Genomic DNA, 15,991 nt, shown 5'->3' on the forward strand with positions numbered 1-15,991 from the left:
CGATGTTTAATTAAGTATCTTGCCCCGTTTAAAACACCAAATCGACTAAAATCGAGTGTACATTACATGATAACCTTGTTTTCGAACGAGCATAGTCGTAAACCAGATCCATTTAAAAAACAACAGAATGACAACAGAAGCCACGCAGGCATGGGGTGTAATGATTGATGAAGCGTCAGACTAGAATTGTCCATGCATGGTTAAGAAAAAAAATGAATTTCCTTTTATTTTACGATGTAAGAACTCTGCCATCAGCGCCGTGCCTACTCACTGCCTTGAGTGAGTTCACTTGAAACTCGAAGTGGGTTCGCAATTACAAGTTCATAACTTCAAGAATGACAACAAAAGAGTTCCATTTAGTAAACAAAATACTCTGATAACTTTTGGTTGTTCATTTGGGAGGCAAGCGTGCAATTGTATCTTGAACTTGCATGATGCCCGTTTGTTGATTGATCCAGTGTAATGGAGAGGTCAGGAGAAAAATGCCTTTTTCTCAATTTGCGACTGTTTAAACACCAATCACTCGGTGATCAATCAAATGAGATGGAGTTTATGAGGCATATGCCAACACATTATTAAATAACAACGTTAGTTTGACCTCGGCATTTTTAGCGAAAACATTTAGGTCTGAAAGTCTTCAACGTAGGTATTATTGTGAGCACAAATTTGCGATCATTCAACGAGGTTTCGGCCGAACAATCGGCTCAATATCGTCCGTTTTTCCAATATTCGGGATTAGCGTCGTTGTTACAAAGGCTCATACAATCAATTTCATTACTCTCGGCAATATACAAGTCAATTTGCCGCATTTGTGTTAAAATGAGACTACAGAAGAAGACAATGTTAATATGAAAATCCACACGGGGGGCTGAAAAGGCATTTCGCGCTTGTGTTTGCCAAGAACAAAGTTATTTTTTTATTAAATCGCACGCTAGCAGGACGGCTTTGAGCGCGAATTTAGCTTGTCAAAATACGCACCGCCGAGCTTCTGACGAAATTTTAACCGCTAAAACATGCTAATGTATTCTTGTTTCGTAGTTACTACAGAAGCAAGCAGAAGGGGCAGCCACTTGAAAATTGCGAGTGATATAAATTAACATTAATCAACCGATAAGCTGCTTCACAAAGCGACGGAGCGTGGTTTGCAAACATGCATTACACACGCAGAACCGAAGGACGGTTCCTGTAGTCGATATTGCGACATTACGAAGCGTTGAAGGAAAGAAACTATGTATAATACGGAGCAAGCCGTATCATCGTTTAAATTGCTCTGCCCGTCCACACTAATCAAGGTATGACAGCGCTAATCTGTTTCAAGTAAACGTCGAATATATACTCGTTAAACAAATTTCAAGCTTGACTTGTAAACATTTTATACAATTTCCAACGAATTCTGGACGTATTTCGTCCAAGACTACACAAAGCGATGCTTGTATGCACGACATGTATGTCATTTGCGTTGCAGATTCTTTTCCTAGCATGGTCAAGTCGATGTCTTGTGGCCAACAACTCTGACAGCCTCGGTTGCAAGAATACGGGTAAGCTATATCCTATATAAGCCATTATAAAACTGTCTATTAACAGACCGTATATACCTGTTAGTTGAGTTATCACAACAACCGGTTACTTTTGAAAACTTTCAAAATTCGTTTGCATGAAAATTTTCGCTGATAATATCTCAAAGTTGTTGGCTTAAGTTTACTGTTATCATCAAATCATTTACCCGTAGGGCCTATTTTCGAGAAGCCGAGGACGCGAGGAAATTTTTAAACGTTTATAACATTTTTTGTTCCGGTTTTTTTTTAAAGCGGTGTACATAAATTCTCGCGTAAAACGGCCTTTTAAAATTTTAAAATACGCGTAGTGCATGAAGGCGAAAAATTCCCACGACAAAAGCTCGGTTTCAAGCGTATTGTTACTTGGCAATAATGTTAAAGGGTATAATTTGTTTGGACTTCAGCGGACCACAAATTTGAATAAGGGGTTATTAGGCCAGCAAAATTTGTATAAAACGTGAAAACTTGTGCACAATTGAGCGGTCAAAGTAGTATAAGACGGTAGCTGGACGATGATAAACTGTTGTTTTTACCTCGACGAAACTGTTCGTTGAGGTAAATTTTCAAAAGGCAATCTTCGAGCAATAGTAAAACGTAGAAGCTAAACCTTAACTGGCGTTTGTTGGAAAGACTTAGTTTACGTAAAATGGAGCAGTAGGATATTCCTGTAAAACATATATAAACACGTACTATCTTTATCGGACCTCCCTGTTTAACTTGCTGTAGAACTGTTCATATATATTTTGCCGGAAGATCAACGCGAGCGAAGCCATGCAGCTGCCCACGAGTTGAAAATGCTATTTCAAAAAAAAGCACAAAGAAATGGGATATGCTTGTCAAGTAGATGTATTGTATGGCGTTGGCAAGTTGTGAATCAAATGCTTTTCGAAATTGTAAAACATATCACTGAATGAAAAGAAGCATATGCATGCGGAAACTCTCCAGAGTCACGTATTCACAGCATGATTACCGCAAGGTGTTAAAAAAGAAACTATACAAATTCCCCTTTATCAAAGATTCAATTTCATAGATTAGCTGAGCTCGGAGGAGAAGAGCTGTCGCCGCTGACAAATCAGTAAAAGTGAATTGGGGTTCATGGTTTTTGTTAGATCACTAGACTACTTCAGACCACATTGATCACGAATATTTTAGACAGAAGAAGTTTTGAAACTGGTTACCATGATAGGATCGATATATAGGTTTCTTCACAAACTCTGTCTGATAAATCTGGGAACTGACAACCCGGAAGAAGCTCATGCAGTCTCGTAGATATATCATGACGAAGACTGTTTGCATTATAGGGTGGTTCTTATACAGACCAGGTGTTCAAACGCGAAAAATCAGATCTTACAGATAGTCGCTTAAATTGAAATCTATTCATAGCAATCTCAATTCCTGAACACGCACGAGTGATGCTTGTGCAGCATTTGGACAAATATACGACAGAGATAAGGGTTTGCCGTGGGCAATTTGTTTTTAAAAATTAGTTTTGTTTGCGTATTTGAGTGCAGAAATCTCATCTCTCGATCAGAACTTGACACATTCAAGTATTTATATGCTTTTGAGTATAACACACCATGTAGCGACGATTGTACAGTCTCCCACTTAATCACGAGTCACAGTGATACTAAAGTCTTACACGTGAATAAGGCATGTCATGCATTGACGCTTTGGACGAACAAGTATATAAACAAAGATAAGCGTTTCTCGTGGGCTGCAGATGGTTTAAGAAAACCCAATTTTGCTTGTACGCGTGTAATTGAGCATAGTATTGCAGTTAAACCGCGCGCGTCTGACACAATTCGTTATCAACTTTCTTCTCGCCGGCAAACTAAAGCGATTTGTCTGTTTAGCGAAATCAAAATTGCATATGAGCTCTCTATCGATGCTGGGCGTGACATTTTTAGTCTGACACACGAACGATGCCATATATCGACTTCTTCCACAAACAAGTAACGAAGATAAGGGTTTGTCGTGGGCAGATGAGATATAGATGAGGTAAAAATTTGAATTTTAAATGAAGCTGAAGTAACGAATAAACCGCGTTAGTTTTCGGTGTTTTCATCTTCTGTTTTACGGTGCATGGACTCAACTCTGAAATGCGCTCAATTGTACATTTAGAAAGGGCCAGCTGGCTTCAAATATGATTCGCCGAAATTTACTGAGCTATTGTTGATTCAAAGTTGAGAAACAACAAAGCTCAAATATATACGCAAAACAGCCTCTCGTGTTCACGAACATTCACTTTAAATCACTGAGACACTTTTTTCCCATATTTGAGAATGATTCAATATAACTTTATAAGATATCAGATCGGCATATGCATGCACATGCAGTGTAATGGCTTCACAATATCTTCATGGGACTCGTTAAGCACGTCTGCGGTTGCACTATTTTCACGCTAAGTTCGTGCGCTCGTAAAAATCGGGTCATCTCAAGCTACGGACACTTAAAATACCGGGCAGATAGCGTTCGTGTGTGTCCATTATCGTTTGCATGGTGTCCACAATGAACCTTAATCGTCGCAAACCTACTCCCGCTCTCTCAACAAAATTTGCATTCGAGAAAGGCCGGTAAAACTATCGGTATAAAATATTTAAGCCAAGTGCAGCTGTAATATAACTACATGCATGGGATAGTATTGAAAAACTTCATCATCTAGACTTAGATATTAAGTCTTCCACTTCAACGGTGGATAAGCCAAAGTTTCATAAAAAATACTCTTATACATCTTGTGAAAGACCGAACCTACATCTTATATGCGTTAAATATATGTACTTCCACTGAAAATTAAACTATTTAAATCAAGTTATTTCGGTTGAGTTGTTTCAAAAATAGATAATAATTTTGTTTTCCATTTTGCATCTTGTCCTTTCGAATGCCTTTCAAAGAACCGGGTTGTGTCGAAGCGAGATGTGTACCACTGTTTCCTAACTAGGAAATCGACTGAAAATGACTTTCTAACAAAAAAAATACGCTGAGTTTTGCTACGATTCGGTTGAAGTTGCAAACAGCTCTTTTAACCAGATTTATCATTAAAACACACGAGAAAGTTTCTTTTGTAGTGCTGACCACGATTTCTGGAAGAGTTCTCAGTGAAGAACTCGTATATAGACGGAGGGCTGACTCATATTCAATCAGAGTTAAAAAAACATTGAATATTAGGACAAACTGATTAACTATTTTGCTATAGGGCATTGTATTGGGGCACGTTATATAGCCTTTGAGAGCTAGGGGGGGAAGGAGGGGGAGAGATGTTATGCGATTTCGGACTGAAATGAAGCGGTGTAAAACAGCATGTAGCTATATGTGTTGAATATACAACATTTCTAAGTATAACGAAGTAAACTTAATGATTTAAAAATGAGAATTTGGGCCCCGCAGATAACTTTTAAGCGCCAAGACACATTGAATAAATATGAGCAAAACGTTGACTTGAGTTGTTCATAAAACTATAGTGTGTCCTTATAATTATCATTATGTGGTCATTTAAGTGCTAAATGACTTTATTTTGTAGTGCTCAGCTGATTCGGTTCATAATCCTCATGCATGCAATCGTGCATGTTTACTACGAGGTGAAAACGTGCTTGAAATACGGCAAAAGTTGCTTATTTCGCTCGGTATAATAAATGTGTTTACGTTTATTTGATTAGTCAAACTGTATAACTCTTTTAGGATAATGTAAAAATTACGGCGAAAATGATTTGAAATTTTTTAATAAACACACGCTGTTTTGTTTACATGTCCACTAATGACATATTATTCTTGCTGTCGGATATCAGTGCGATAAATAATATATGTGTCTATATGGAATATTATTGCTTTGAAGTAACTTTAAAAAACTCGATGAAAGTGGTTTAAAAACATTGATATACTACTAATGGCCCTGTCTGACCTCATAAAACTGGACCGTTTGTGTGAACGTGGGTTCTCGACATAACAAACTTTATAGCTCGTAATGAGAGTCGTGTAGTACGTTGTAAAAGAAAGATTACAGCTGCTGCTATAAACAAAATTTTAGGCTTGGGAAATGAAACCCAACAACCGGTTGCAGCTGAAAAGAGCAATTTTGCTCTGCGATATTTTGGGAGTAAATCCGAAGAAATAATGTGTTTTTTATAGCGAAAAAAATGTATTTACATTTTGTACGTATTTACATCACTCGCGGTGAAAATACCCATATTTTGGGTGAAAATGTTAGTATTTTTCAACGTTTTGCGACCAAACTTTGCCGTGTTTTTCTCATTTTAAGTTGATCTTTCCAGCTGTGGTGTTAATTTCATTTTCTGATCGAAATTTAGTCCACAGTTTAAAAGATTCATGCATTAGTTATGTGGAACTGACGTGTGTACGTTTGACTCCAGCAGTGCGTAATTTTCTGATAGGAATCTCGAGCGCGGACCATATGGAGAAATGAAAAGTGGAAGTAGTTTGATCATAGCAAACATCACAAAGACTCCTGAATGTTTAAAATACCTAGCCTAACGACCTCTGTCAAAAAAGATTTAAAATCCAGTGTTCTTTTTTCTTAAAACTCATAAAGATTGTCTAGTGTCTCGTAGAAGTACAATGGGGGGCATCTTTTTAGCTTTAGGATATTGAGATATTGCCTGATGCAAGTCTGTTTACAAGAATTGATGAATATCTTACAGAACTGATTTTCGCATGAAATATATTTTGACGCAAGCTACATACTCTACTTCTCCAATTAGGCAGCCAGCTATTAATATTTTCCACACCGTGCTGCATCGAGATTATTCCGTTTTATTCATGCATGTTGTTAGTGAAGGATAATTACGACCCAGCAGGGTTTCAGGGGAATTAAAAACTCATTAAGACAATGTACACACATATCCTTTGAGTTAAAACAATAATTAACTCATTGTTGGAATGGCTTTACTGGAATTACGGCCATCCTATAATTTTTGCTTATTGCGCATCGTATATATACCACGAAATAGAACTCACAAAGCGATGAATAATGAAAGATAATATTGCCGCTGAGGTTCGGAATTATTTTGGCAGGAAAACGACGAACGACAGACTAATAAGTCTTGAAGCGAAACAGGGTAAGATCTTTGCATTTTGAAAGAGAACCCAAGAAGGCACCTATACGTATAAGATTTAGCACGTTTTTCAATCCGTGAAAAAATGAGTTGGAAACAGCGTGACGTCGGTTTCCACTAACGAAATAGTTAATGACACTAACGAAATTTAGTCCATAGTTTAAAAGATGACATGCATTAGTTATGACTGTCGTGTGTACGTTTGATTCCAGCAGTGCGTAATTTTCTGATAGCTAGGAGTCTCGCGTGTGAATCATACGGAAAAATGAAAGTGAACAATCTTTAATCTATGAATAACGTCATAATGATCTTTATCTAATGATATTTTTGGGAAAATTTAGAAAAAGAAATACTATCGATAATGGATATAGCGCAGATTTATCTTGCGAAATCGGCCGATAACTCACCGCTAAATTTCCTTGTCATCCATAATTCTGACAAAAAAATACGTCTTAAATTCCATAAATTCACGAGTTTTATAAGAACACTTTTTAGAGTATCGACGCTTTAATATACCCCGAAATTTGATGCAACTGAGGTTAAACCATCGGTAGAGTGGAAGAGTTTACTTTTATTAATTGTTCGTTTCGTATTAAAGTAATCTTCCATCGCCTGAAGAAACCTAGCCTTCGCGCAAAGATAACTGATGATCTCGACTTTTTTAAATGCCAAATTAGCCATTACACATAAACTTACATTTTCACTCCCTCCAAACAAACCGTACATGCTTTGAGATTCGCGACTCTACCCATGCAGTACCCTGGAAAACGGCTAAATTGTTGTTAACACTTTGACCGCCAAAGACGGAGATTTTCGTTTTTGATCGATTATCACTTATCGATCTGTCTAGACCACTGGCAGTGAAAGTGTTAACCGTTTAATTCGACTCAAATATTTTACAGGAAAGTTGTACAGTAACGTTTCATGCGAAGGAGATAAGATCACCCTGTCGTGTCCAAAAGGACAGCCATGGCTGACGGTAGAAAGCGCGAGGTTTGGTCGAACGTTAAGCGAGGAACAGCTGTGCCTCAGGCCTGGGAATCTTCACCCAAAGCTGGAGCCACCAAACTGCGTTCTAAACGTAGCAGGAACGGTGGAGGAGATCTGCGACTACCGAACACCATGTGTTTTCAAAGTGAATAATACAACGCTTCGTGGTGACCCCTGTCCTAGTGTGTACAAATACTTATGGGTCCGCTTTAGTTGTAGTAAGTATTCTTTTGAAAAAACAACCATGTTTTATAGTTCATCTATAGTCCTAAGCCAGCTTCTGATCAAATTTCATTCCGTCCTGAGTACAAAATCCTTTATAACACCAATCAGCAACAAAAGAGAGGAATACTGAAAAAACTTGTTAAAAGAATGCATAATATATTCATTTTGAAGGAAATTCCCATGAATCGTGAAAACCCCGAACTATATGACAAAACAAAACCTAAGAACTGCGATAGATGTGGCGCCAAGGCTGAGTGACGAAAATCCATTTTCAGACTGAATATTGTTCAATTTCTTTTACAGACTGTCATGAAAAGCGAACCAGAATGGCGAGAGCAACTGTGCCAACGTGTACAACAAGGAAACGAAGCATTACGTCATCCATCTACACTTTTAGACACCCCACACCAACCCTCACAGCAATTGATCAGTCAATAGCGCAAAATCTCTCGATTTCTCAAAGTGTGTCCAGCTCAAGTCATCTACCAATCGGAATGACAATCACACCAACCACAACTGCCTCGACCCAGTCTTTTATAGTTACATCCACCATCTCGGCTAATAATGAAAGTCTAAGAAATTTTACATCGTTTGTGCGTGGAGGACGTGGAAAAATCTCAGTTTTCTTTATATTGCTTGAACTGTTCGCCATCTACAATGGTTAGAAACTGTTGTTTTTTATTACTTTAAGCTAGCGCTGTTCTTCCTAGAGGTTCAGTAAGGACCATCTCTTATTAATTACAGCAGCTAGGAAACCGAAACAAAACTATTATAATGGATAGCTCTATCAGTTCTAAACTGTTCTTCCTAGAGGTCCAGTAAGGATCATCTCTTATTGATCCAGTGTTACTACAGAAGAAACGTAAACTAAACTAACTTTATTTATACTGGATAGTTCTATCAGTTCTAAACTGTTCTTCCTAGAAGTCCAGTAAGGATCATCTCTTATTGATCCAGTGTTGCTACAGGAGGAAACTAAGCTAATTTTATCTATACTCAGCAGCTCTGTTAGTTCTAAACTGCACCCAGATTTCATTGATTAGAAAGCAACCATAACAAAATACGATTTTCAGATATAAAAGGAATGTAAACAGAATGAAATATTTCGTTTTCTTCAGAGGCAGCAAATGAAGACCCGCCGATGGCATTGATGTGGTGCTTCATCGGTATTCTCCTTGGCCTCTTCATAATCACGATGGTATTCCTTGTCATAGGACTGAGGAAAAAACCTAAGAACAAAAAACTTTTCCGTCTCAGTCAGCTAGACACGGACGAAAGCGAGATTCAAAGCCCGACTATCCACACAACTGCGCAGTTTCCCGAACCACCCGCCGTAAACGGCCGTCAGGAAGCCAGCGAAAAGGTTTCAGGTGGTACGACAAGCAATCCAGTGAGTAAACATTTCCCAGGAATGAGCTCCTGGTCGGACCTTTTGAAAACGGACACTTCGCTGTACATCAACCCATTATGGCGGGGTTTCCGAGATGGATATCAGGGTTTAGACGGGGGGGAGGAGTTGAACACGGCTCGAAATGACTGGGGGGAGTTGAGCCGATCAGAACCGTGGAATTTGAGTGGAGTTGTGGACGGGGCGGAGGAGGGTGTTCATGGTGATGGTGAAGAGACAACTCCTGCTGGTGTTCATGGTAGTGGTGGAAGCAACGGAACCAGCAGTATCAGTGGCAGCGGTAGCCAAGAAAACACTGGTAGTCATGGAAACAGTGGCAGTGACATCAGCACCACCAAGAACAATGAACCACCTGACATCAACCCCGAGCAGATTAAATCTTTTCCAGCGGACACCGATCTGTCACGGGCATCCGCGAGCAAGAGACGAAGCAACGCCGAGAGCGATAACTTGGCGGGTGCTATACCGGTCGGGATCCCCTCGCTTCCAGTCCCCGATTCAAAAATCTTCCACACGGAACCAACACGAACAAAACCAGAAAAACCGGTAGTCGATGACCCAAAGCCAGTAGCCAGTAATGCAAGGCAACCGGACGGCAACACAAAACCAGAGCTTCTGGACGATGGCAACGAATTAAAAGAGCAGAAACCAAGAAGCTCTAGCTCTAGCGGCGACTGTAAATTGCCGGGCAACAAACTTTTGTCAAAGTTTGGTTTAAATAGCGAAGACATGGGTCCCGCATGTAACACTGCTCTTTCATCGCCGTGTCTGTACATTAAGGACGTCAACGAAGAGATTAGTGAACCTGGGAAACAAGGTTTGTATAAATATTTTAAACCTGGTTGTCCATGCTGCGTGGCCGGTATTTCAAGATATCAAAGATTGCCTCTAAGCTACATGAGATTATATATTTCTAACATGGCGGTCCGGTGTAGGAAGTATTCCACAATAAGTTCTTTTGGTTTGTGTCTGAACTGCCTAGGAAAGCCTGAAGATATCTTAAATTATTGGTGGTTCAGTACATATAAGAAGCATTTTGCAGTTCTTCTGCAGGCTGTGCGTCTGAACTACCTGAGAAATATCTACAAAAAGCTTGGTAGAGCTCCACTTTAAGATTCTGACTAAAGCAATGATTGACAGATAATTTGGGTCGCATCATCCGACGACTGTTTCCGCGTTTGCAAACTCTGAAAACTCTCTGTGTTGACAGATCATTAGATTTACAAAAATTTCATTAACTGAAGTGAACTTTTCTTGCTTTTCTTTTAGATCTTCCAGATTCATCTAATCCGGGATCCAACCCTACACTTAAGGTTCGTTCACGACCGTTACGATGTCGAAGCCTCGACCTAAACTCTCCCCAGAGGATTGCATCCCTACATCATACACACGCGCCCTTAGACATACCTAGTGTCAGAATACCCACAGCTTGTAGCCCCACAACACAGAACCACAGTAACCCCCCGCCGCCGTTTGTAAAGAAAAGAAACAATCCAAATCTTTCTCGAAATGCTTTAGTACATGATAAACCAAGCTCTCAAGTTCAAGGTGAAATACCATCAAATTTACCTGTCACCAAACCGAAGAAACGACCGTCTGACAGTCGCGCAAGCTCTGGTTACTATAGCAACAACCCATCACCGTTAGTGGAATGCCCTGTGGACATTACTAACTCACAAAACTCCGGCAGAATCGCCGACAGAACTGCTGAAAGAGATTCAAGTTTAAAACAAAAGATGCTTGTTCATGGCGATGATGATCTACCCCCTCTGCCACCCCCTCCGCCCCCTCTGATCCCTATTTCACCCCTACCACATATGTGTATGAGTAGTTATCGTGGACCAGCTAGCAAAGAGGAAAATAATAATAATCCTGCAAAGACGGGAGGCAGAAAGGTCCACTTTAAATCGTCGAAATAGTAAATATATATAAATAAAAAACATGTATATAATATACAGAACATATAATAATAAAATAGAATAAAATGAAACACCTATAATAGTTATCTATATAGGAATATACATATCCAATACATATCAAAATACACAACATAAAAAATAAAACCGTTTCGTTTGATGAAGTCTTAGGATTGGATGAAGTTTGATCAAGTCTTAGGAGTGGATGAAGTTTGATCAAGTCTTAGGTGTGGATGAAGTTTGATCAAGTCTTAGGACTGAATGAAGTTTAATCAAGTCCTAGGACTGAATGAAGTTTGATCAAGTCTTAGGACTGAATGAAGTTTGACCAAGTCTTAGGACTGGATGAAGTTTAATCAAGTCCTAGGACTGAATGAAGTTTGATAAAGTCTTAGGACTGGATGAAGTTTGATCAAGTCCTAGGACTGGATGAAGTTTGATCTTAGGAATGGGTCTAAACTGAAGCATGCAGATTGTCTGTTTCCACCCAAACATCGTGATTTATTTAACGAAAAGTCAAGCGAGTGAATTCCTTGTGGTAGCTCAGTAAAAACCACTGAAGTTAACACTTTGAATATTTAATACACACGACATGTGGTTTAGATTGACACAGAGATGGAGAGAAGAAAATCTCACAAGAAAAAAAATGTTCAAAACATAAAAGTTGAAGGGTATAATCCTGACAAAGCCAAATCAGTTACTCGACAGACCATCTGCCTTGACAAAAGCTTTCAGTAAGCATTAAAATACATTCAGTGAAAAACAATACTGCATAAACAAAGCTGTTTAAAGCAAATACTGTGGACAATGGTAAATAAAACATGATCAGTTAAAAGGCCTATAATCTGACATATTTCACGCTGCATCGATCTCAACAATGCCGAGGCTGGAATACAGGAATAGAGCTAGGATAACCATTGTATTTTGGGCAAAAAAACCCTTAGAATTCCTCACTATTCCCGTGCTATTTTGAAACAGAAATTGCTCATTTTGTCTGCATGAAGGAAACACTATATGACCAATCAAGAAAATTTAATTTTTTTAACGCCTACTATCAAATCAAAAATTAATTGGTCATATCCATTTTGTCAGAATGCATGCAACAAACCTATAAAAAATTTAATGTTCAAATATAGACGCGTTGGGATATTCTTTCTAATTTTAACACGTTTTACGACCATATTAACAATTTGATAGCGAAGGAAGCAGCATTCTGTTTCTAAATACAACTATATGTGTGTTTAAAAATTAAACCTTATTCAAAATTAATCAAATTATGTCTAAATATATATTACCGGTGTCGTTTAAAGAATCGGGTTTATCGTCATGAATGCATAAATATTTTTCCTTTTAACAGCGTAGAAGCGGTAATTTCTTTGTGAAATTCTCCTCGAATTTCGTAGAAATGTGGAACGTATGTCATCAGGTGTTCTTCGACGCGTTTTAGTGAAAACATTTTTGCCACTAATGCATTGTAACGTCCAATATATGATCGATAATTTCTGTCCAAAACAAATTCTGTTTTTTGACAACAGAGCACTCAAAAACTAACCGCGATTTGATTGCAGCTGATGTGAGTGGCGTATCGGGCCGCGTTTAATAACATCATTTGAAGAGACGCTGGTTTGACACAATGGCATATCAAGTGTAAATTGCAAAACGACAGGATGGCTGGCCTTCAATAAATATTTAAAAGATGAAAATGCGGTAATCCCATCATATACAACTGGCCCGCACCACAACGTGGATATCACTTGGTTATAGTCGGCAAACAGGACTCCACTCTGGTTAAACATGGAAGGATTCGCGCTTGCTTTTATCGTTCTAGCGTTCGTGTCATTTCCCGCAGGTAAACTGACGAATCGGGGAATCGGAAACTTGGGCACAGGGAGGAATGAAATATAAACTGCTGTACAGTGATATCCCAACTGACGGAGTTACTCGACCGCGGTTTAGTAGTTATCTTGCGACGCGTAAAACTCGACAAGATATTGTGGATATGCTTTGTTTATACTCTTATCTGAATATAGAAAAATTTTATTTTAACATCCCACGGACAGAAAAGAATAGAAAGGACGGAATTTCAAAGAGAATGGTTTAACGTTAATAAATTTGGGAGGTTCTTTTCGGCAATAGCTTTGCTTCGGAATTTTAACCGAAGATTCGCACGGCTGCGTTCAAACGGAATGCGTTTTGAAGATAAGCCGACGGGAATGATTTGTGTTTCATGTTCCTTGTACAGCTCTATCAAGCGATTCCCTTTGTTATAGACCTTTATGCTATGAACGAACCTCAAAGAACTCGGATAGAGCTATAGAGTGTATTGGCATGAAATTAATTCGTTCGGTCTACATGTCTTACCGGCCAAACTATATATATTGAACCAAAGGACACTGCACACAACTAAAAATACTAAAAATGTCCCAGTGTATGAAGGAAAGACAATGTTTTCCTGTGCTTAACAAACATGATTCGGTCTTTCATCTCTTTATAAACCGGAAACAACTTGTGTTGTATTTTTTCGTTGGAAGAACAGTTTGGAAATCAATAATAGGTTAGCTTAAGTTGCATGAATTAAAAATCCTGCATGTTGAAGATGTTAACGATGAAGCGAAAGGTAACGAAGCAAAACGCGAGAGTTAAGTAAGAATAAACAGCAAAACGATTCAGCTAATTCTATTCAACGAAGCTCTGGATATTTATAAAAAAGGATCATCTAGCTAACAAATGCATTCGATCGACAAAAGTTGCGTTTTTTTGAGTGACTTTTACATTTCTTCTAGATGCGAGTGACTTACAAGTGCTCTGCGAAGGCAATGATCTCTCAGGCTGGGTGAAATGCGAAGAAAACCACGTTCTTCATATCGCTACGGCAAAGTATGGAAGAGACAGCGATATAATGTGCGAGGGTGTCAACAGCAGTGCCATGTGTGGCATGCACGATGTCTACGACATAATCCGACCGGTTTGCGAAGGAAAGCAGAGATGCGATTCGTTTATCGTGAACAGAGAGAACCTGGGAACGATTGAGAAGTGCAAACATGTGAACATATATTTAAAAATGTTCACTGGATGCAGTAAGTTCATGTTTGTCGCATTGTGGGGGGAAGTGTACCTTTGGGTAGTGGGAAAAAAGGGAGAAGTGTACCTTTGTCGGGGGAAGTGTACCTTTTGGTACTGGGCAAAAAGAGGGGAAGTGTACCTTTGTGGGGGGAAGTGTACCTTTGGGTAGTGGGCAAAAAGGGGGGAAGTGTACCTTTGTGGGGGGGAGGTGTACCTTTGGGTAGTGGGCAAAAAGGGGGGAAGTGCACCTTTGTGGGGGAAGGTGTACCTTTGGGTAGTGGGTAAACTGACTGGGTATGATAAACATGCACGAAGGAGATTCTGCCGACCCTCAACTATGCCATGTCACCTCGAAAGGAAATGGTTAGAAAGAGGTAGTTTGAACTGTGGAGGGATAAAAATACCTGTTCTGACTAATTTCATCATAGTTCCTTTTTGCGATTAGTAAAAACTGAAGAACCAGACGACAACAAACCACGGAGACCAAAAGTTGAGGAAATATCTAAAAACGGAGCAAGATTTATTGCAACCCAAGACGACACGACGAGAACAAATGACGTACAATTTAAACAAGAGTTGAATGGATCCAGCTGGTCTCGATCCATGGAGAGCATCGTTTTATTTGTGACAATGTTGGCAATTTTTTGCGGTTTTTATTAACAAGATTACATTATTAAAATGAATGCAGCATGACAATTTCTAGTTGAATATTAGTTTTGTTTATAACAGTTAGGTATAAGAGGCTAAGGCCAGTTTCAGACGTCGAACTTTTCATGTTTCGAATCGAAATGCAAATGAACTTAAACAAAGACTTTAGTTTATTTGCATTAGGTTCGGCGCATGTAAACTTTGACGTCTGAAGCAGACCTAAAGGCCCTGTTACACGGTGCAATTTTTCTTGCAACTTGCAATGCAATTCTACTTCTAAGAGATGTATAGTTAATGTATTTTTGGGGATTATATACACTGATTGTTAATCATTGCGTTAGCTTGTATACGAAGCTATAGGGTATCTGTTAACACTTAAATGTAGAGTGATTGAATGAAATAAATTGGTTTAAACGGGTTGATTGTGATTTTAAATGGTCTTGTGATATAAGACCTTTCATTATAAAGAATGACAAAAGCTTTAGCGAAAAAAAATGAAAATGATGCGCTATCTTTAAATAGGAAATGCACGCTTCGCCTTAGTAAATGTATGTGAACGTGAAGGTTGTGAACGTGAACGTGAACCTGATATCTAGACCAAATAGGCCGAAAGGATGTAAGAAACTACCAAACGACAGATCGGGCAATTAATCATTTTTCGACAATTGCGCCACGAATACGCGTGTCGGTGACCTGGGAGCCGCCGCGTTAGCCTCGCTTTCAATAGCAAAGACGCAAGACGATTGGCTCACGAGAGCAGAGCTGGTGTATCATCAGATGACGAACTGAACTGCTCAGGCATAGTCCTGAAACCCGCACTAATAAGCACCAGTGATCTCAAATCAGACTGGAACGCTCACTCTGTCGGAAGTTTGAAGCCAAGATGGCGGACACTGAAGCCTTTCTTGTAGGTATGATCCAGGCCTCCACGCGGAAATTTTGTAGATAAAATGGCGGCAATTATGATTTTTCCTTTGAAATTTCCGTGCCAAAGGCCTGGATCATACCTACATGAAAGGCTTCATGATTCGCCATCTTGGCTTCACTCATTAATGAGGGAAAGTCAGGGAGTGACTGGATAGTTCACCTGATCTAAATACACACATTATCGTTATAATA

General features: G+C 39.1%; 2 protein-coding genes across 3 annotated transcripts; both read left to right on the plus strand.

Moving 5' to 3' along the window:
* The first annotated feature begins 1,110 nt into the window (after positions 1-1,110).
* Positions 1,111-11,234, plus strand: LOC114536080. Its single transcript, XM_028557435.1, has 6 exons — positions 1,111-1,292; positions 1,466-1,538; positions 7,525-7,830; positions 8,141-8,497; positions 8,956-10,062; positions 10,515-11,234. Exons 1-6 carry the CDS (start codon positions 1,230-1,232, stop codon positions 11,162-11,164), a joined length of 2,556 nt encoding a protein of 851 aa, XP_028413236.1. The 5' UTR covers positions 1,111-1,229; the 3' UTR covers positions 11,165-11,234.
* Positions 11,235-12,811: 1,577 nt separating this feature from the next.
* On the plus strand, positions 12,812-15,286 carry LOC114535785. 2 transcript variants are annotated; one of them, XM_028557116.1, is made up of 3 exons: positions 12,812-13,010; positions 13,945-14,238; positions 14,653-15,286. In XM_028557116.1, exons 1-3 carry the CDS (start codon positions 12,956-12,958, stop codon positions 14,667-14,669), a joined length of 366 nt encoding a protein of 121 aa, XP_028412917.1. In that variant the 5' UTR covers positions 12,812-12,955; the 3' UTR covers positions 14,670-15,286. The 2 variants fall into 2 exon arrangements, with proteins under 2 accessions (XP_028412917.1, XP_028412907.1); XM_028557106.1 differs by having other exon boundaries at positions 12,818-13,010; positions 14,670-15,286.
* The last annotated feature ends 705 nt before the right edge of the window (positions 15,287-15,991 follow it).

This window comes from Dendronephthya gigantea, unplaced genomic scaffold (genome assembly GCF_004324835.1).
Source record: "Dendronephthya gigantea isolate DGI-Jeju-01 unplaced genomic scaffold, DenGig_1.0 000002F, whole genome shotgun sequence".
NCBI classification, from domain to species: domain Eukaryota; kingdom Metazoa; phylum Cnidaria; class Anthozoa; order Malacalcyonacea; family Nephtheidae; genus Dendronephthya; species Dendronephthya gigantea.